The following is a 21,898-nucleotide window of genomic DNA, read 5'->3' on the forward strand; positions in this document are numbered from 1 at the left end:
GCATTGTCATTTAGTAAATGTCATTTCGATCTCGCAGACTCGTTGATTTTCTGGCTGTATTGTATTATATATATATATATATATATATATAAGAATATAGCTAATGTATAAATTATATATATATATATATATATATATATATATATATATATATATATAATTTATACATTAGCTATATTCTTAATCCGACCAACAAAGCACTTTGCATAGGCTAGAAGCAACAGTTGAATCACGTATAAAACGTTATTTTCCTTCCTGATAGAAGTTAGTGCACAACACCAATACTACTACTAGTATTTAAAACATCAAATTTATCCTTTTCAGGGACAAACTGGGTGGCAGAGATCGCCTTTAAGATCCTACGAGCCGCAGGAAAAACAGAACAAACCGTGGATAGCGTGGGGTTTGGCCCGATGGAGATGAAGCGGCCCACAGCCACACAGCCAGGCTACGTCACAATCGCAAACATACCATCTCCCCGCCTTGTGATAACACACCTTCCTATCAAGTTTGCACCAAAAGGGATATCCCAGCCACAGAACAAGGTAAACCCAAAGTGCCCAAAAGAAATATAACGATGTATGTAAGTAGATGACGCAATGGAAACGTGTTTCGATGTATTATGAATGATACTATGTCGTTTGACCAATTGCTGACGTCACGTATCTGCAACATCACGTGTTGATAAGATCACGTGTCCCTAACTCTCGCGAGTTTACGTTCTAAAGTGGTTGGTCATATTTATCAGTCCTGAAGAAGGCGTTCGAGCGTTCGGGCGTTCATTGAAAATGTGATGTATACGTTTGTGTTGGAAGAAAGCTTATCATTGTGCTACACATTATACTAGTTTTTTCGATAAACAATCAGATGGTTCAAGTTTGCATTCTGAATTCTTACAAATATCCCTACTACACTAGGTGGCTGAATTAAGCATGCATAGCCAGAAACACTTAGAGCGTGGAATCGTTATCAGGCCTAAGCTCATGTTTGCCCAAACAAAGCAGTCCCTGTGCATGTGTGCCTTTCCCTCTACACCGCGTGATATGAAGCTCCATACATCGGTGTCAGCGTTCTATATAAAAAATTCTAATTTTTTAGTATGGTTTAGTATAGTATATAGTAATAGTATTTCATTATTCTGAGCAAGGTTTGACAGTTTGATAAGAGTAACCGAAGTTGACATCAATGGGGGCATCTATCATTAGTACACTTTTGTCATCTGTTTAACTCAGGTGAAGGTACTGGTGCCGATGAGAAACCCGAAGGACACGGCTGTGTCGACGTTCCATTTCCACAAGAAACTCATGCCACTGAAGGGCGGGGATCCAGACTCGGTGCGTTGGGAAGAGTTTGCTGAGGATTTCAGCAGCGGCACAGGTCAGTTAGGCAATTGGACAATTAGTCAGTATAGGATTAAAATGTTTTTGAGAGAATACGTGATACAGCTCTTGCACCGTGCTACTTGCTGTGTAGCCCCAAATGTTTAATCTCCAGGCAGATCCTACGGTGCCATAAGATAGTATCAAAGCTGGCCAGGGAGTATAGCCGGCTAAGGGAGTCAAACGGGCACCGTAAGTTTGATACTATACATTACGCACCGTGGATCTGGTTGGAGATTACCAAATGTTAGCTGAAAGCTCTGGGAGTTGATAGAAATCAGACCTTCCCTAGTGAAGTGTTGATAACTCAACCCATTGCCTTCTTTACGTATTTTCTATGCCTTTTATGTGTATAATTTGCTTGCCTCCTTATCTAGTGCCATTTGGAGACTACTGTGACTGGCTGACCGGCTGGTGGCAGTTGCGAGACGACCCCCACTTCCTCTTCCTCAAGTATGAGGACATGAAGAAGGTAGAGTATTACAGATATTCTCTACGAGACTGATTACGCTGGCTATAGGGAGAATAGTTTGCCATGGGAATTTGGCCTCTTTAACGTAATTATTGTCCCGAACATTTGTTCCATAGCTAAGGGAAAATGTTGCACCTGCGTATCTTATAAGATTCGTGCGTTTCGCATAGTGATTCGTGCGTTTCTCATAAGATTCGTGCGTTTTGCATAATGATTCGTGCGTTTTCCGTAAATTTAGTACGTTTTCGTAACCCTTCCCGCGGTTTGACCGATCATTCAACATGTTTTATTCAAATTCTACCACATATATCCACATAGGATGGCCTAGTTGATTCTAGTTACCCATTGACAAATTTAGATAGGTATGCGTGAATGAAATCATGTCATGTTTTCTTTGAAACATTATATGGCTTCAGTAGAATCATGAATGTGCTTATGAGACTCTCTTGGGCCATAAAACAAAATTTTATGCAACAAAAATGCACTCATCGTACCTTTCCAGGATCTGCTGAGTGCTGTGAAGGCCATAGTGGCATTTCTGGAGGTTGATCTGGATGAATCGACCATAAAAGGCATCGCAGAGGCCAGTACTTTCAACAACATGAAGGCAGACATGGACAATTCCAAGATGGCAGAGAGAAGGAATATAGCCAGGAAAGGTACGTATTGAATAACCTCCTTAGCATTAGCTATGAGTCTGGCTTTCTTTTCTGATGGCTTAGCAAGGAGCTCCGTGTTTCCTGTTTCCCGATCTAACCTATAAAAAACTATCGACCCTAGCCATTTTGGGGCTGGGCAGTGGAAACAACATAATTTCCAGTTAGAATTTTTATTCAGTCTGATTTCTATTCAAGTAAAAATAAAACTGATTGTTCTATCAAATGAAGGATAAATGTATCTACATATTTGTAAGCATTATGCACAATATTAAAGTATAAGTTTTAAAAAATATAACTGGCCCCGTGAATTTTAGTTTTACTTTGTTTCACCAAAATCTTTTTAAAAACAAGAGTTCGTAGACCTCATATCTCCATGAAATAGTCCTATTATGCAAATTACTTCCACATTTATATAATCTATGCTTTGTTATGTACACCTTTAAAATTTACGCCGGTCCCAATGTTGATTGTCCAGTAATATATACCATTGAGAAGAATTATAGCACTTTTATATTAATTATGCAAATTGGGGTCAAATTTGCATAATTGTTATCTGCTCATGTTTCACCAGCCACAGACTACATATATTGCATGTATTTGAGTCCTATAATGGAAAACACTACAAATATAGAATTCCCTCATTAATTATGCAAATTAAGTGCCAGTTTGCATAATTTGCATATTTGGATGTATATCTCTGTCAAAACTACCTACATACCAAATATCATTTAAATTTGTAGTTCCCTTGTTCAGTTATCCTCCTAAGAAGATTTTGAAAAACGCCCCTGCAGTTCCAGAGCAACCTGGTAGGGGACCCAAACATACAGCACCTATTCCTTACGTCATTAGCTATCTGCCACAAAAAATCAAGACCACAGCACATCCAGTTCAAAAGATACAAAAAACGAATTTTTGCTGCAGTACCAAGGTCACATACCAGGGGGCCCAAAATTGACCTTGACCTTGACACCTACTTACATATCAAATATCATGGTAATCCATCCAGAGGTTCTTGAGTTATGCTGACCACAAATATCCGGAAACACAAACACACAGACAGACAGACAGACAGACAGACAGACAGACAGACAGACAGACAGACAGACCCAAAACTATATCTCCATTTTTCATCCCTGCCTACCGACCCTAATTTTTCAGGACTTAAACAGATCTAGAAAACAAAACATTTTCCCTAAGCCTTATCAGATGTCCGGCACTCGGTTTCTCTTGCATACGTTGTTACCAACATACGACGGCTGACGACAGGCACGCACGAGTAGAGCCTACTAAGGATTGGTATCGAAATCATTGACGTCAATCACAAAAGAGGGGGATTCATTTGGAAATGCATGCGACAACACTTGCGCCATACCAAACGATTACAAGCGAGAAATACGAGAAATGGTAATAGATTAACGTTACCTATCGTGACAAAACAGCATAGCTACCAGAGCACGTTCCATCATGTTTTTCCTATCCAAGCACCTATTGACTCGTAGGGACAACACAATTATAGCATTTGACACAGGAAGAATTTGTTTCTTTCTTCTGCGCTTTGCTTCAAGGATTTCTGTAGTTCTTGTTGTTCTATTATCTTTTGTCTTAACTTACAGGTATCATTGGAGACTGGAAGAACACTTTCTCTTCAAAAGAGAGTGATCTGTTCGACTCCTGGTACGAGAAGAAGCTGGGTGGTACAGGCCTCTCGTTTGACTTCGAATAAACCCATGTTTTATTGCTAACCATGATGGTAAAAAAAACTTATGACAAGTTAATTTATATTTTTGAAAACAAACTAAAGTAGGTCACGAATCAGACATATGACATGCATAAATGTATATGATGGCCGGCAAAAAAAACAAAACAATTTTACTCCATCCGTAAATAATTTTATAGGTTTGCATGTTTTAATACACTTTCACACTTTCTATGGTCAGTATTAAGTTAGGCCACGTTTAATAAACGAATGAAAACCTCATGCTTTGATTTCAGTACTGTCTAATTATGTAGGTTATATAGGTTAATATAATTTGACGAATGTATGAGGTCGTGGAACTCTGGGTTCTATCACAAATAGTCAGAATGAACCCGTGTGTCAGATCACTTGTACAACTTGAAAATTATTTTGTTGCGCCATTACACGTTTTTTTCTTCAAATCATATAAAATGTTTGAAGGAATGACATGTTGATGAATATTGTTGGGTTATGACTTGCGATGTTTATGATGCCTATGATATTTATGCAATGCGTGTTCTAGATAGGCAAAACATTTCCAGCCATTCCAGACAAATTAGTTTAGTGACACTCTGTTAACGGAAGTGCGGTCAGGCAAGCGGAGCTAGCTCATCATTCGTTCGGTCGGCATGCAGGGAAACGAACGCCTACGCAATGTAACTCGTTTTCATTAAATACTAGAAGGCAGACTCTGTGGCTGAACATTACATTTTGGTAGAAAACCTCAGTGTTGGTAGAAGCCGAGGCATTTGTTCCCTTCAGAGCAGAACAGACTACGATCTGAGAACTTATAACATTTCCTCGCTGCGTCGTGAGCAAGAGGCAGTTATAGTCTTTTGTTTTCTCATGTGTCCGTTGGCAAACGACTAGTGTACTAAAAATACCAGCCACAGAATTTTTTTCGACTTTCGAAGATCCCATTCAATTTTCCTTTTCGGCGAGTCAACCCGTATTGCCCTGGCTAGACGTCCTTGGTTCCATCATTGACTGTCTATTGTTGGAGCGTGTTTCTCAGACAGTGCAAAATATGTCTAGCCAGGAACCCCAGTCTATAGAGCTACAGGTCACACGGACGTCAAGCACTGACGGAGGGCTGACAGCAGCTGAGGACAGGACAGGCGACAACAGAGAGCATCAACAAGGTACGATTCCAGTCTTGTACATCCCACTGTGTATGTGAGTGCGTTTGGATAGAAAACGGCTGTTGGGACCCAACTCTAACTTTTGTTTGGTTATCATTTCTAATTCCAACAAAATAATTCAAAGGACCTACATTATAGTCACTGAAGGAGGATGCAGATTATTTGCAATCGTATATATGATAAGGTTACAATAGTGACTTCTGACATGAATAGAATGTGAATGATATACGACGTACTGTGAACTAAAACCATCAGCCGTAATTTATAGAATGTTGTTATTCATCCAAGGTGAGAACGTGTGTCTATTTGTTATTAAATTCACTGGTATTTATCACTTACTTGATACTAGTTAAGAACAAATAAAGTAAACGTACCTTGCCTAGTACTTGTGATAAAATGAAGCATTTGGGATAAGGGTCAAGTCAAGTCAAAGTTTATTGCACAACAATTGCATCGCGTACAATGTCAGACAAAGTGAAGTATATTGTGTAACAACTAGCTGTATAGTAACATTAATCTAATGCTGTAACAGTAGGTGTAGATTCTATGCTATACAATATTGAAAGAAAAGAAAACATTGTGAACAATGTGAGACAAAGCCAGAACGTTGCGTTAGACTACTTGCTGATAGCATAGAACAAGTACGACTACACTTAGGTTCTGTATCATACAAATGATACATACAATAGATTGAATAGAACCTTAAAGTTTACAGGGTGCACTTGTTGCATTTTATACATACGATATTAAAAGGAGACATAGTGAGGATCTGTATATTTAGTATATATCTTTATATTCTTATGTTTACATAGTTATAAGGGTAAATGCATAGAGAATGTGCTAACAGTACATTTTATTAATTATTTTAGACGAGAATGCAGAAGAAAACACGAGTTGTGGACAGCGCTATTTTGCAAATCCGCTCCACCGGGCAATGTGTATCGGTGTAGTTGTCATCCTTGCTATCCTGGTAGCTGTGACCGTAACAGGATCCGTGATCATCTTCACCAGTAGTCCTGTCTCCAGCGGTGGGCAACAACAACAACAGGAGACCACAACCTTCCCGGTAAGCTCGTATTCTCGTTTTATCATAGACTAATACTGGTAGAGGCGAGAATCATAACGAGTTTGATGAAAGATCCGCCATATGTAAAATAAGAATTAGTGCGCACCGAATAGAAATAGAAAGAGTTCGTTATAAAAAGCTACCTGTAAACCATATATTTTGTAAATATTGTCCCATGAATGCACTGGGAATTGAAGAGCACTTATTATTATTAATAATAACTTAATAGGTCTGTGCCCTCACCACGAGGCCGAAATAAACAAATAATTTTAAACTGTTGCCTCAATTTCACCGAGCTTTAACCATATAGGAGATCAGCTAAAGACTACATTTTCACACAAATCACAAAACCCACTTATTTTGCAGAAAGTGGGACAGTTCATTTACCACTGCCTTCAAAGAAGAAGTAAAACTTACACCTTATAGCAGATTAGAAATGTTATACTGAATGACTCTACCCTTATTTTGAGAATGTAACGCTAGTTCACCTTTATCCGTTGGGTAACCTATATCCATTGCTTTTTAATAACAGTGTATTTAGGCACATTAAGTTAGCGGGTGATAGCTTTAAACTGCAATATCCTGAAAATATTGCAATTTGAAACTAAAGTCCATCAACGTGATATCCCCCAATATCCTGTTTTTAAAAGCAACGGATATAGGTTACCCAATGGATAAAGGTGATCTAGCGCCACGTGCAAGTATCCTTCGGGCATGCGCCGGCATGATTTTGCAAATAAACTATCATGATCAACCTTTAGATGTACCAACTAATGAGTATCTGAGAGTTTTCATTCTGTTTCTTTAATTTACAGCATGTGCCAAGTCTGACGACCATCTCTGTGACGTATAAATCAGATGCAAGGGAAACGCCCCGCACTTTGGGAGCGACGACAGGACTTTCTGTCACTAGTGCCTCAACAACTGTTCAACTTTTGAATAACGTAAGTACACAGACGAATGACGTAAGTACACAGACTTGTGTCTATTTTTGTTGGGAATTTATCTACCAACGTCATCATATCTGTGAGTACGCTGACAACAACGAAAACCAAAAACAATTGATGAATTGATTATGTCAGGAATATGAAAATGATGGAAGGAGGTAGAAAAATGTAATGAAAAAGCAGCTAGTCGGATACAAAGATTGAAAATACAGAAAAAACAGGACATATATTGCTATTGCTATAGACCATGTATTAATATGGGTATTGTTCTTAAATGTGGAATGGGTCATGTGCTTGTAGCTTATTAAGCAATAAAAAAATTAAAATAAAAGTAACAGAACGTTTTGAGATGTGAAATTGTTCATGTGCATGTAGCTGATAAAGCAATAAGAAAATACAAACAGAAAGCTGACAAAGTGACTAATTTTAAACAACGTTTTTTTCTAATCTAGGAGACTCACATGACTGCACCAACAGCACGTACAACAGTTGAAGGTAAGTCAAGTTGATGTTGTTCTTTTATTTTAAGGGCTCAACATTTCAAGCATAATGTTTTGAATGTTCACCCTAATTTGTAAATAAGATTTTAGATTTTAGCCTGATCCAGTTTATTTTTTATCATTATTATTATTTGATTTTATCATTGTAGTGAACCATTGTTGCTTGGTTTTAAAGATATACAGATGAAACAATTAAGGAAACTTTAGGAGATTTTCATTGAAAAAAAACCAAACGTCCAACTTCAGTTGCCGCTAAAAATGATATTGTTTTTAGAACATCCGAATATGTCAAATCATTTAAAAAAAACCCTGCATGTGTTGTAGCCAGTACTCCTAGTTGTCTTGCTTTCGCGTAAATCCCCTTGATCTGTGGAACTCTGGGCTGAAGCATTCAATACCATCCATCAGATGAAGTGCTGAGATATAGGAAGTACAACAATATCCTTGTGTCACACAGCCTAGTTATTACACTACACCTCACTGAGCTTTTTATCTCTGGGCCCAATGCAGCTGCTTTACCGGCTATTGCGGCTTACGATAGCTGTCGAGACTGATTTGCAGGCCCTCTGTAGTCTTGGTAATCATGTATGTCACTCATCCAAGAAAAGCCTGTTTTCCGTTAGACCTACTTTGTTTTGTTGTTTTTTTATGACAAGGGATAAATCAGGAACCAGGAGAGATAGAGAAAATCACCTTCGGAGGAATAGGCGACGAACCAGGGAAGTTTCTTCGACCTCATGGTGTTTTCGTCTCAGAACATAACGACATATACGTAGCAGACTCGGGCAACAGACGGGTGCAAGTCCACGACATGTCCGGGACTCACCTCCACCTGTTCCCGACTGTTGTGCCGCGAACCCACGGTAAGAAGATGATGCCCTATGATGTAGCTATTGACGGAGACAATATGATATGGGTCCTCGGAAAAACTCGCTCATTTGGTGAATATCTCATTCAGTACACAACGGGGGGTCACCCGATGCTGAAGTTGTTAGTGGGGTTTCATACCAACCTCGGGATAGCCATCAACTACCAGAGGAAACTCATCATTGTGACTGAAATCCTTGAAGGCAGCGGTCAAGTAAAAATTCTCCGGCCAGACGGTTCGCTTGTGACCAGGTTTGGGGAACAACAGAAGATGGTGAACCCGGGGTCGGTCACCGTCAACAGGGAAGGGAACATCTTTGTGTCAGACTACGGTACGGACCACGTCTACAGCTTCAACGGGCAAGGAAACTTCCTTTTCAAGTTCAATGCCAACATGCCAGCCGAATTACATGGCATCTGTACGGACATTTCGGACCACATCGTCGTAACGGGCACTGGAAATATCGCGGCAATAATTTTCACGAGCAGCGGTCGGTATCTCCGTCATGTTGCGTCTACTAATAGACGGTATGAAGGTGTAGCCGTGGGACCACATGGACAGTTGGTCATCACTTCCCCCTCCATTCACAGTGTTATCATCTTTCCACGGTACTAACTCTAGCACCATGTCCATCACTGACGAACTGTATGATGTATGCTCACCAATACAGCCATGCAGATGTTGTTGAACAATGAAATACGTGTACGTGGTCCTTAACTTGAAGTGACTACACTGTATTTGAGAAGGGAGGCGAACGTATGTCACATTTCCGATCAAATGCCATCCTCATTATATTACATAGCTAACATTTCCTTAAATTGAGAGTCATTCATTCATTTCAACCCTTATAGACAATCGGGATGCACTTTGCATATATATTGTATTGTATAATTAATGTGGTGACCGCGTGGCGCAGCGGTAGCATGTTCGGATTTGCACCGAGAGGTTGCGGGTTCGAATCCGCCTACCGTGTCACCGATCTTGTGCCCTTGGGAAAGGCACTTAACACGACTTTCCTCACTTTACTCAAGTGAAAAAGGACGTTAAATGGAGGTCCCGTGTATGGGGAGAGTCACACCCCGTGTATGGGGAGAGTCACACCCCATGCACGTTAAAGAACCCCCACACGTGCGATGGTGCGGTGTGGATGGAGCAAACCATTCTGTCTGGAGTTGGTGATTCACTACAAATCACCCGGGCGGAGGCCTGGCGAACCTTCGTGTCGTATCAGCCACACGGTGATTTACATCATTCACATTCACCATGCCCCGGAGAGGAGATAGGCGCCGCCAGGGGACTACAATGCCTATTGATGTTGTGCTGCCCCTACGGCTGATTAATCAGCCTACGGCTCAAAGCTGCCGGCTACGGCTAAAGCCTACGGCTGATTAAAAGGCTATGGGACGAACGAACGATAATTAATCAGAAACAGTGTTTTGAGAAGTATCAAATAGGGTTAAATCTCATTTTTGCTCAATACATTCGTATTGCAGTTTATTGGCGAAATTCGTAGCCTAAGTATGGTCTATATATAGAGGTTATTTTAATGGTTTAGAGATGAATAAGTGTTTTGTCAGCTTGTGCTATCCATGTTGTAGATTTGATTTTGCATGTGTGCTGTAGTGACGTGACAAAATACAAGTTCACCCATAGAATGTTAGACATTCAGGTACGCCAGATGATAAAAAAAAATGCGTTACTCAAGCAACTGGATTTAATTTTGGAAACGTTTCGACGTTTCAGATACATCCCCTACATTTCAGTGTCACTGACGAAAGTTAGTGGATCCTTCCTGAAACGTCTCATGATTCTCATCGTTTCCAAATCATATCCAGTTACTCGAGTAACTTTTTTTGGCGTTATTGTAGTATGTATGGATATTGTTATGCTATGACATTCTAGATCTATGCAGACTATAAGTAAGATTGTCAGCAGAACTTTGTGGAAAGGTACATGTGTATATGAAATTACAGGCTACAATGTGCACTTATAACAGCAAATCTAGACTACTTGATAACACGTATATTGCAAAATCATATCCAGTTACTTGGAAAATGAGAAGGAAAGCATTTTGCAGAAAAAAAGAAACACAGGGACAAAACATATATCATCACTATTTCTCTATTTTACAACAAGATGTCAGGTGCCATCGCAATCATTGTAATTAAAGTTCGAAAGATCAAGGGTTTACAGAGCCTGTGATCTCAGCAGGGATAACCTTCTGCTGTTTGTTTGATGTTTTGAAGCTTAAGTCACCTGGAGATTTCCAGCATGCGAATCATAGTCTCTTGTAAAGACTTAAGGGTGACTTAGTGTTCCTTTGCAGCTTGTGATGGCCGCCAGTACGATATACAAATGTTTTCTCTGTGAGAGACCAATCAAAGGTGACTTTTTAACAGTTATTGTCTAGACCAATACTATGGCTCATTGGCAGGCGTATTTTGTTTGTGTCTAAGGGGCCTTCAACTTTGACATATTACATACGATGCATTTCAAACTGGGAACCAGCTTCTTCGTCTTTACTTAGTTTAAAAGATGATGTAACAAGATGGTACTCAGTCTGTAGGAACTAATCTCAAAGCTGATCATGCGGGAGTATAAGATATAATATCATAAGCTGGTGGCCAGTCAAACTCCTCTGCCGGGTAAACTCCTTCCCCAGCTTATGATACTACTATTAAGCCATCGCAAGATCTTCTTGGAGATTATGTAGGAACCCCCATGACACGTTTCTACTTGCTTGTTCTTACCAACGTCTAAAATTGAATAAAGTATAGCTGTAAATTGCAATGCACAAACTGTCTTCTTATTTCGTAATAAAAAGATAGGGAGAGTCACTATAAGCAAAAAAACGCACACAAAAAACGCCTGTAGGCCTTTTTAAAAACATCGAAAGCTTCAAAGGGAATCAAAACAAATGACATTTTAATAGTAATACTCTGTGTCCCTGCGTTCAGAATTAAATTCATATTTATAATTTCTTACATTATGACATTACATACACCATACAAACATAGTCATAAACCTACATGATAAGAAAAAGGACAGATGAAAATAACAGTCTAGACATATCGTTGGTCTGTCCTTTAACGCTAACCAATTATCCCAGAGATAATCATTTACACATATTGGCATCTTTGTTTCAGTTTATTTCAGTTATTTTGAAATTATTGAAAGTTGGGTTTGATGGCTTGTACGAAACAGGTATGAACAAGAGATAGCGAACCCAGAAGTTGCGCTGCAGTACCAAGGGAAGCCGCTAGGGGCCCAAAATCTAATCATTTCCAGCTTTTATCACGCACTACCAACACACCAAGTATAAAACCAATTCACCAAGCCTTTCTTGAGTTATCTTGTTTACACGCAGACAAACGCAGGGTAAAATATAACATCCATGACATGGAGGTAATAACATATTTGGCGATAAGAATACGTTGTAATAGCTAGTGCCCCCTAGTATGATGTTTTGGGTAGACAAAATATATCACTAATATAATGTCCCGATCAGGACCAAATCTTGTTTCTCCACCAGATACTAAATTGGTTCATCATGGCACGTTGCAATAGGTGCTCAATTGTGTTTTTTTTTATGACAGATATTCCATTGATCACTTTCTACAAAGTGTACTTTTCTTTTTGATGGCAAGGGAACGATGGATGATTTTATGTTCAATTCATATTTGATGAAATGAGTCTGGAAATGTGTCTACATAACATGGCGTCCTTGTAACGATGTGACCGAATGATACCTTGTATGTAGGCACGCGCATATGCTGACGTGTCGGCATGCGCATATGCTGACGTGTCGGCTTGGCACATCTTCTATGGAACAACATTACATATGCATTATAATAAGCAGAATTTGACATTTGTCTGGAGCTGGTTTTACAAGGGCTTAGACGCGGTTTTTGCTCAGTGATACGTACATGTACGTTTGCAACACCTACTGGCGGGCGTTTTATCAACACTGTGATGCTGTCAACAAACTAAGGTATTTCTGTTTGCCTTTCGTTTTTATTTCATTTCCAAAAAGAAATTGTTTCTCTTTTCTTGTCCTCCCGTTGATACCCTAAGCTTGTAGCAAAAGTAAAACAAAATTTAAAAGTCCAGCACCGTTTCGTAAAGGGTGTCCATCATCTCAAACAAAATCTAACGAAGAGTTCGCGAAAATATATACGACTCTGTCTGTTTAGGTATCATATATGATGAATAGCCTAATCTCTACATACTATTGATGTTACGAATGCGTTAAGTTATAATAATTATTATACAACTGGAATTTGTAAGACAGTAAGATCTTATTGTGGGCTTTACTTTTCGTCATGCGTCTCTGATAGCAACAAACAATAGATATATTTTCATCACGCGGGAACATCACAGAAGAACATTTGAACCAGGCCGTTCCCACAAATAAGATCTTTGGCGTAACTGATAGAGTGTTGTGCTCTAGACTCTAGAGGACCAGGGTTCAATACTCGCCTTGCCCCCGACGTTGTGACCTTCACACGAGAATCGCAATATGCCGGAATGTCGTCTGAATAAAATTCTTTGTATATTCCTGGAAATCCTTAGTGTCTTCTAGAAATTCTCATTGTATTCCAGATGTGTGCTTATTCTCGGGCCATGCCGAATGTTTTTGTCATGCTCATACTTTCGAAGTGCATTTGAGGTGGATAAGTATCGAACGGCATTCAAAGTGTTTTCTAACTATCTTAACTAAATTTAGTAACTACAGTACGACCGCATTCTAAGGCATGCCAATATCATTTGTAACATTTTGATCTCATTCGATGGAGAACCGGCCGGCCACAATAATAAACTCAGATATCTTGAATGTAATTTACTACGAATACCCATGAATATACAATCATTTTCATATAGACGGCATTCCAGCTTATTCCAACTCTCGTGTGAAGAGGTACGACTTATTTTAAATTAGTGCATTTGGAATTCCCGCCCGATGTGGCACGAATTTTGCAAATTCTTCATTCCGGCTGGTTCTGCTTGATTCCTGCTGATTCGGTTTCAGTGTGAATGCCCCATTCGGAAAGACAACCTTCCTCACTCCACCTATGTGTAAATATGGGTTCGGTCGGGGAGGACCGCCTTTAGTACCTTCTATGTGTACTTTGTATATGGCACTGTTGGATTGAGTTACTAACTTTAGTGCACGTTTATGAAGTTTAGACATCAATAAAACAATGTTCAAACAATATTAAAATTCAAAGGACAATAACTTTTTATTTATATTTGTATTATCTTACCATAAGGAACTATATAAACATGATTTACATTTGAGTGACGATCCTTAATTAGGAGATAGTGAATTGACATGTTCAAAAATGATTTTCCAGTTAGCTATGCTTGCTTTGAATTGTTCTGCCAGTTCATTCTAGTGATGCTGAAGAAGAGTGATGGATGTCATTCGAAGTAAAGCTCCGTTTTACAATCCAGTTGTAGAGATTTAATTTTTTTGAATAACTTGAGTGCAGTGCCACATTGTCATCGTCTGCCCCAAAGCAAATTAAAAATATGAGATTATTGGCAAGCATCCTTCATGACAGATAATATTTTCTAGACCTGTGATCATACTATGAAGCTAAGGAAATCATGGGCTTTATCTATATTGGGATATGTCACAATGATATTTTGTTGCTAGGAGACAAATTTCGGTACAAGAGCAAGAGAAAAATGCTCGGCCGTGCGTTCACTAAAATATGGAGGCATAAGGACTCTGAAAACCACTATTATCTGGACCTTGAGGGATTTAAGTCTAAGGGCCCTACCCAGGAAGACAATGTCGCGTATTGTCCGGAACAAGACGCGTCGTCCACCGATCGCGAGGACTCCAACGACTCCAACGTCTACGAACATCCCGAGGAGGTTAGCTTTGGTTACAAAGCTCGAGGTACGTCTAGATACAGCTTAAAACGCAAAACAACAAGAATATCAGCATTTTGAATATATATATATATATATATATGTTCATTGTTATGCAATTGTAGTCTATGTAGTTACATATTCATGTCTTGATATCATTATTTGCATATATAGAGTGTATTCATTGATTAATTGATTGATTGATTAATATCCGCACGATGATGATGATGTGCATTATGATATATTGTTTTTACACCGTTGTCATTGTGCATGTCCTGTTACATTTTTTTACTTTGTTGTAACAAAGCTAAAATGAGTAGAAAATTGTCTGTTGCGGAACCCCGACGAAACCCCTCGTACAAGTCATTGCCTGTAGAAATATATTGCTAATGCACTTAAAGGGTTGAAGATGAATCGTTGAATAGCAGTTTTGCAAAAAGGAAAGAAAGATGTTTGAGAACGATTCTGCATGCCAACACAAAGTACATTGATATCTGTATCTATCTAAATATTGAAAATGGCGGCATCTAACGTTATGAATAAAAGCATAAGAGATTATATGGTACGCCGAAGAAGGTAAACGAATAGACAACCAGGTAATACGTTTTGCCAGAGCAGTTACGTATTCTCAAGCAGCTGGATATGATTTTGGAAACGGTCATACCTTTCAAGCAGCATCCAATATATTTCCTGAGTGACACTGACGAAAAATAGTAGAGTCCATCTGACACGATTGACCGTTTCAAAAACCATATCCAGTTGCTTGAGTAACTGCTATTTGGCACATTCTATGGTAGTAATAACTACTTATAAATGTGATTATATTGGGCTCTCATATTGCTGTGAATGGTTATAGTTTGAACCAGATACCTCAGTGGGATCCCAATACCAAATGAATTTTTTCATCATGAGCAGTTTTATGCTTTTGTTTGTCATTATTGTTTGATTTTCCAGTTAGCACAAAGGGAGGGATCCACCGTACACACAAGCCATAACAGTTATTATGTTTTTCCGAAGGAGAAAACATATTGTTTTTGCTGGTGTGTCTTTCCTCCAAGCAGAACAGGTTTACGGAAAAGGCTGGGCTGTGCACCAGACTTGTTTGCCCAGGCTGTCTACGTGGGCTGGCAATCACTCAGATTCCCCCTTTCATAGCCCCATTGTTTTCACCCGCATACACTACTTTGGGGCAAGCCTAATGGTATAACTTTGTATGCGATTAGCTGGACATAAGGCTAGAGAGAAAACATTCTGCGTTTTTTTAAAAAATGTTGCCTTTTCTGCCTAAATCCATTTTACATCATACATCACAGAGTTTGCCTGGCAGATGTGGAATGCGGGGGTATTAAGCGCAGCCTATCGTCTTCTGCTAGCCTTTGGAGTTTTTGTAATCATAATCATTGCCCTCAGCGTCATTCAGTTCAAGCCTGGACAGAAAGTAAGCCAGCAAGACTTCTCTTGTTTTCATGAAATAAACTCTGCCTCCAAAGAAGACATCAAACCTCCCAGTAAAGAATGTAGAATCATATGCATGCATATAAATAGCTGTATAGAATAGACGCTTGTTACTTTTTACCGTCTGTACTCTTGCAATTAGCCTAGGGCCATGAATTTGCAAATGAACAAATCATTATATGATAAATCATGTTTGTGGGATTTTTAGGATTTTAATCATGTACTCTGTACATCTCTAACATTTTGTATGACCATTAATTCTTACTTCATACATCTTCAAATGATTAACTGTTGACAAAATGTTACATTATGTATTTGTTATTGTCTGTATGTTAATTGTATTATGTCCCCACGGAAAAATCTATTTATCCACCAGTATCTTGTTGGCTACAATTCTTTAATGTATGAAGGTTTGAATAAGACCTATTATTTGTTTATCAAGGAATCTCCATTAGTGTTGAAATACATCCTCTACTCTCCCTAAAGTCCTCATGGATAAAATACAAAAATTATAACTACTATTTTCGAATGGTTTTCTCATTAACACTTAGAATATTCTAGTTATAATACAATGAATTACACATTCAACATGAATCAATTATATAATGTAACGATATCAAATCGTGAAATAATAACCTGTATTATCATATACTGGGTTTCGGGGGGTAAATTACATAATCCCATCACCATCTATTGTAATATTTTCCATGATATATCAAAATTCTTCCTCGACTGTAGGAGAGTGAAGATGTCGCACTGATGTTGGCTAATCTGACAATGCCGTACACCAGTACTGCATGGTTGATGACATCCCCCCGGAATTACAGCGTGACCATTGTCCGTGTAACTGGACTCTCTACACCACCTTCAGGACGACCAGCGGTAGAGTCAGTTACAAAGACCGATGGGAACGCAGGAACTGGCTTGCTAACCACCGTCGCGCCCCTGCCAACCACAGGTAGGCTATCTTGATAATATTATGATAAGAACTTCATTGCACAACAGTTGCATAGAGTACAGTGTATGACCTTCTTTTCTTTGGGTTTAGAAATTATTTTATTCTGCTACAATATTTCTGTGTTTTATCTTTTCAATGCATTTTTGTCAAATTATGTAGTCTCTGATTTAGCTAGAATCTTGGCATAGCTAACATGTATGCAGAGAGCATTTGAATGATGTTGAGTTGATTAACCATTCAATTTCCTTGTTCTTCACACAGACATCAATGTATGTGCCAAGAACCCATGTCAACATGGACGCTGTGTGAACAAAGATGGCGGATATAAATGTATCTGCTCACCTGGATGGACTGGACAGAACTGTCACGAAGGCAAATATACGTCAGACGTAAACTAGAAATATAGATTTCTGTTTTCATTTCCATGCAGAGACATTCTGGGTGTTTTCGTTTTCAAATCTTATCTCACATTTGTCTCACAGGTGTCAATGAATGCACAAAGAAACCATGCCAACATGGCCGCTGTGTGAACAAAGATGGCGGATACTCCTGTGTCTGCTCTCCTGGATGGACTGGACAGAATTGTCAGCAAGGTGGGTTTATGCCGTACTTTGACAGGAAATGTTTGTGCTTTTTTTGTAATAGAGACATAGGTTGGTCCAGTTTCTTAATATTGTTTCCTATTTGTCTCACAGACATCAATGAATGTACCAGGAAGCCGTGCCAACATGGATACTGTGTGAACAAAGATGGCGGGTACAATTGTACATGCGCGCCTGGATGGACTGGACAGAACTGTCAGCAAGGTAAATATGTGCCACACACAGACTAGAAAGTTAACAGCTTTTCTAATCTTTTTGTCTACTTGGCAGCTTCCCCGGTTGCTTTAAAGCGAACTTTGAAGAGGGTCTTTGCATACATGTAAACATTGCATTTAGTGCAATTACCAAGAGGTTTGTTTTCTTCATCACACAGACATCAATGAATGTGCCAAGAGACCATGTCAACATGGACACTGTGCGAACAAAGATGGTGGATACAATTGTATCTGCTCACTTGGATGGACTGGAAAGAACTGTCAGCAAGGTGAATATGTGCACAGACTAGAAAGGAAATAGCTTTTCTAATCTTGTTTCACGTCAAAAGATTCATGGATGTTCCGTAATATTGTTTCACATTTGACCCACAGACATCAACGAATGTACCCGGAACCCATGTCAACATGGACGCTGTGTGAACAAAGATGGCGGATACAAATGTACCTGCTCACCCGGATGGACTGGACAGAACTGTCAGCAAGGTGAGCACCTTTTGTCTAATTTCCTCTAGTTGATCTGAAACATAGTTTGAAGAAGGTTCATGCCTAGCTTGTAAACACTATGATTGAGTGCTACAAAGACTTGTTTTCTTTATCATACAGACATCAATGAGTGTGTCAAGACCCCATGCCAACATGGACGCTGTGTGAACAAAGATGGCGGATACAAATGTACCTGCTCACCCGGATGGGCTGGACAGAACTGTCAGCGAGGTGAGCATGCACCTTTTGTCTAATTTCCTCTAGTTGATCTGAAACATAGTTTGAAGAAGGTTCATGCCTAGCTTGTAAACACTATGATTGAGTGCTACAAAGACTTGTTTTCTTTATCATACAGACATCAATGAGTGTGTCAAGACCCCATGCCAACATGGACGCTGTGTGAACAAAGATGGCGGATACAAATGTACCTGCTCACCTGGATGGGCTGGACAGAACTGTCAGCGAGGTGAGCATGCACCTTTTGTCTAATTTCCTCTAGTTGATCTGAAACATAGTTTGAAGAAGGTTTATGCCTAGCTTGTAAACACTATGATTGAGTGCTACAAAGACTTGTTTTCTTTATCATACAGACATCAATGAGTGTGTCAAGACCCCATGCCAACATGGACGCTGTGTGAACAAAGATGGCGGATACAAATGTACCTGCTCACCTGGATGGGCTGGACAGAACTGTCAGCAAGGTGAGCATGCACCTTTTGTCTACTTTCCAGGTTTTCCTCTAGTTGATTAGAACCATAGCTTGAAGAAGGTAAACATTATGATTGTGTGCCACAACATTTGTTTTCTTTATCACACAGACATCAATGAGTGTGACAAGAAACCATGTCAGCATGGACGCTGTGTGAACAAAGATGGCGGATACACCTGTGTCTGTCCACCTGGATGGACTGGACAGAACTGTCAGCAAGGTGAACTGCATGTCATAATAGAAATAGATTTCTGTTTTCCTCTGTAGAAGAGACATATAGAGGGGATCCAGTTTGCTAAAACTGTTTCTTTGTTTGTCTGTTCGAACCTTTGTTTATTCATGAAAGCTCAAATCGGCCTGCAGGCCGCTTTTCTTTGAGGTCATGAGGGAAGAGGCAAGGGTCAAACAACGTAGATAACAGAGATATAGTTTACGTCATTAAAGTCCTCATGAGTTTTATAAGTCTATATACACAATTTTACATACATGATACAAAAGACATAATAGCTAGGGATTCGAGTCCATTTCACACTTGTCTCACAGATATCAACGAATGTACCCGGAACCCATGCCAACATGGACGCTGTGTGAACAAAGATAGCGGATATAAATGTATCTGCTCACTTGGATGGACTGGACAGAACTGTCAGCAAGGTGAATATGTGCCACACACAGAATAGAAAGTAAATAGCTTTTTTAATCTTGTTTCTCGTCAAACGATTCATGGATGTTCTCTAATCTTGTTTCACATTTGACCCACAGACATCAACGAATGTACCAGGAACCCTTGTCAACATGGAAGCTGTGTGAACAAAGATGGCGGATACAAATGTACCTGCTCACCTGGATGGACTGGACAGAACTGTCAGCAAGGTGAGCACATTTTGTCTAATTTCCTCTAGTTTATCTGAAACATAGTTTTATACCTAGCTTGAAACACTATGATTGAGTGCCACAAAGACTTGTTTTATTTATCATACAGACGTCAATGAATGTGTCAACACCCCGTGTCAACATGGCTACTGTGAGATCAAAGATGGCGGATACAAATGTACCTGCTCCCCTGGATGGACTGGACAGAACTGTCAGCAAGGTCAGCACCTTTTGTCTACTTTCCATGTTTTCCTCTAGTTGATTAGAAACCTAGTTTGAAGAAGCTTATTATAATTGTGTGCCACAACATTTGTTTCTCTATCACACAGGCATCAATGAGTGTGACAAGAGCCCATGTCAACATGGACGCTGTGTGAACAAAGATGGCGGATACACCTGTGTCTGCTCACCTGGATGGACTGGACAGAACTGTCAGCAAGGTCAGCACCTTTTGTTTACTTTCCGTGTTTTCCTCTAGTTGATTAGAAACCTAGTTTGAATAAGCTTATTATGATTGTGTGCCACAACATTTGTTTCTTTATCACACAGACATCAATGAGTGTGACAAGAGCCCATGTCAAAATGGACGCTGTGTGAACAAAGATGGCGGATACACCTGTGTCTGTCCACCTGGATGGACTGGACAGAACTGTCAGCGAGGTGAATGCATGTCGTAATAGAAATCCTGTCAGGATTTTAATATTAAACTCGTTGTATGATAGCATACTGACCTTCCACCTACTCCAATCTTTTAATTAAGCTATTGCTATATTGTATAGATCAATCCCTTTCATATCCGTATAGTTGCATGACACCTTTTAATTATTGATTATCTTATTGTATTATATTGTATGAATTCTTTGTATGTTCGTCCGTATTTTTGTAGGGTCTGCCGCTACCAGCCCAAAGCTGCCTAGGCAGACCCTTGTAATGACTTGTCTCATCGTCAATAAAGAAAGAAAGAAAGAAAGAAAAGATTTCTGTTTTCCTCTGTAGAAGAGACATATAGGGGATCCAGTTTGCTAAAACTCAACAGTTTCTTTGCTTGTCTGTTCGAACCTTTGTTTATTCATGAAAGCTCAGAGATACAGTTTACGTCATTAAAGTCCTAATGAGTTTTATAAGTCTATACACACAATTTTGCATACATGGTACAAAAGACATAATAGCTAGGGACATGATTCGAGTCCATTTCACACTTGTCTCACAGATATCAACGAATGTACCATGAACCCATGTCAACATGGACGCTGTGTGAACAAAGATGGTGGATACAAATGTACCTGCTCACCCGGATGGACTGGACAGAACTGTCAGCAAGGTGAGAAACTTTTGTCTTCTTTCCATGTTTTCCCTCTAGTTGGTTTCCAACATAGTTTGAAGAGTGCCACAAAGTTTTGTTTTCTTTATAACACAGACATTAAGTGTGCCAAGACCCCTTGCCGACATGGACGCTGTGTGAACAAAGATGGCGGATACACATGTGTCTGCTTACCTGGATGGACTGGACAGAACTGTCAGCAAAGTAAGTACCTTTGTCTACTTTCCAGGATTTTCCTGTAGTTGATTACAAACATAGTTTGAAGAAGTTAAACATTATGTTGGGTGCCATAAAGTTTTATTTTCTTTATCATACAGACATCAATGAGTGTGCCAAGAAACCATGCCAACATGGACGCTGTGTGAACAAAAATGGCAGATACAAATGTACCTGCTCACCTGGATGGACTGGACAGAACTGTCAGCGAGGTGAATATGTGCCGTACTAGAAGTAGATTTGTGTATTCTTCTGTAGAAGACACGGACAACCCAGTTTTCTAATACTTTTTCACATTTATCTCACAGATATCAACGAATGTACCAGGAAGCCATGTGGACATGGACGCTGTGTGAATAAAGATGGCGGATACAAATGTACCTGCTCACCTGGATGGACTGGACCATAAGGCATCTAG

General features: G+C 39.5%; 3 protein-coding genes across 3 annotated transcripts in view; all 3 read left to right on the forward strand.

The window, feature by feature from the left end:
• Positions 1-325: 325 nt before the first annotated feature.
• Positions 326-4,488, forward strand: LOC118419977 (sulfotransferase family cytosolic 1B member 1-like). The gene is made up of 5 exons (XM_035826681.1): positions 326-545; positions 1,233-1,377; positions 1,757-1,851; positions 2,354-2,510; positions 4,124-4,488. Exons 1-5 carry the CDS (start codon positions 414-416, stop codon positions 4,231-4,233), a joined length of 639 nt encoding a protein of 212 aa, XP_035682574.1. The 5' UTR covers positions 326-413; the 3' UTR covers positions 4,234-4,488.
• Positions 4,489-5,272: 784 nt separating this feature from the next.
• LOC118420061 (E3 ubiquitin-protein ligase TRIM71-like) lies at positions 5,273-9,632 on the forward strand. Its single transcript, XM_035826767.1, has 5 exons — positions 5,273-5,387; positions 6,257-6,453; positions 7,269-7,397; positions 7,853-7,895; positions 8,557-9,632. The coding sequence occupies exons 1-5, from the start codon at positions 5,273-5,275 to the stop codon at positions 9,381-9,383; spliced, it is 1,311 nt and encodes a 436-aa protein (XP_035682660.1). The 3' UTR covers positions 9,384-9,632.
• Positions 9,633-14,459: 4,827 nt separating this feature from the next.
• The window catches only part of LOC118420063, a 22,568-nt gene continuing 15,129 nt past the window's right edge, over positions 14,460-21,898 (forward strand). Inside the window, exons 1-6 of the mRNA XM_035826768.1 lie at positions 14,460-14,676; positions 16,975-17,061; positions 17,544-17,654; positions 17,757-17,867; positions 20,273-20,383; positions 21,361-21,468. Of these exons, the coding sequence (XP_035682661.1) occupies positions 14,460-14,676; positions 16,975-17,061; positions 17,544-17,654; positions 17,757-17,867; positions 20,273-20,383; positions 21,361-21,468 (745 nt within the window). The remainder of the gene's footprint in view (positions 14,677-16,974; positions 17,062-17,543; positions 17,655-17,756; positions 17,868-20,272; positions 20,384-21,360; positions 21,469-21,898) is intronic.

The sequence above is a fragment of the Branchiostoma floridae genome, chromosome 7, assembly GCF_000003815.2.
Source record: "Branchiostoma floridae strain S238N-H82 chromosome 7, Bfl_VNyyK, whole genome shotgun sequence".
Lineage (NCBI taxonomy): Eukaryota > Metazoa > Chordata > Leptocardii > Amphioxiformes > Branchiostomatidae > Branchiostoma > Branchiostoma floridae.

Bases quoted from the DNA above. Each gene is read 5' to 3' on its own strand.
- LOC118419977 (XM_035826681.1), top strand. From the start codon at position 414: ATGGAGATGAAGCGGCCCACAGCCACACAGCCAGGCTACGTCACAATC. The intron at 1,378-1,756 runs GTCAGTTAGGCA...CTCCTTATCTAG, and splicing joins GGATTTCAGCAGCGGCACAG to TGCCATTTGGAGACTACTGT. The intron at 1,852-2,353 runs GTAGAGTATTAC...GTACCTTTCCAG, and splicing joins AGTATGAGGACATGAAGAAG to GATCTGCTGAGTGCTGTGAA.
- LOC118420061 (XM_035826767.1), top strand. From the start codon at position 5,273: ATGTCTAGCCAGGAACCCCAGTCTATAGAGCTACAGGTCACACGGACG. The intron at 5,388-6,256 runs GTACGATTCCAG...TAATTATTTTAG, and splicing joins CAACAGAGAGCATCAACAAG to ACGAGAATGCAGAAGAAAAC. The intron at 6,454-7,268 runs GTAAGCTCGTAT...TTTAATTTACAG, and splicing joins AGGAGACCACAACCTTCCCG to CATGTGCCAAGTCTGACGAC.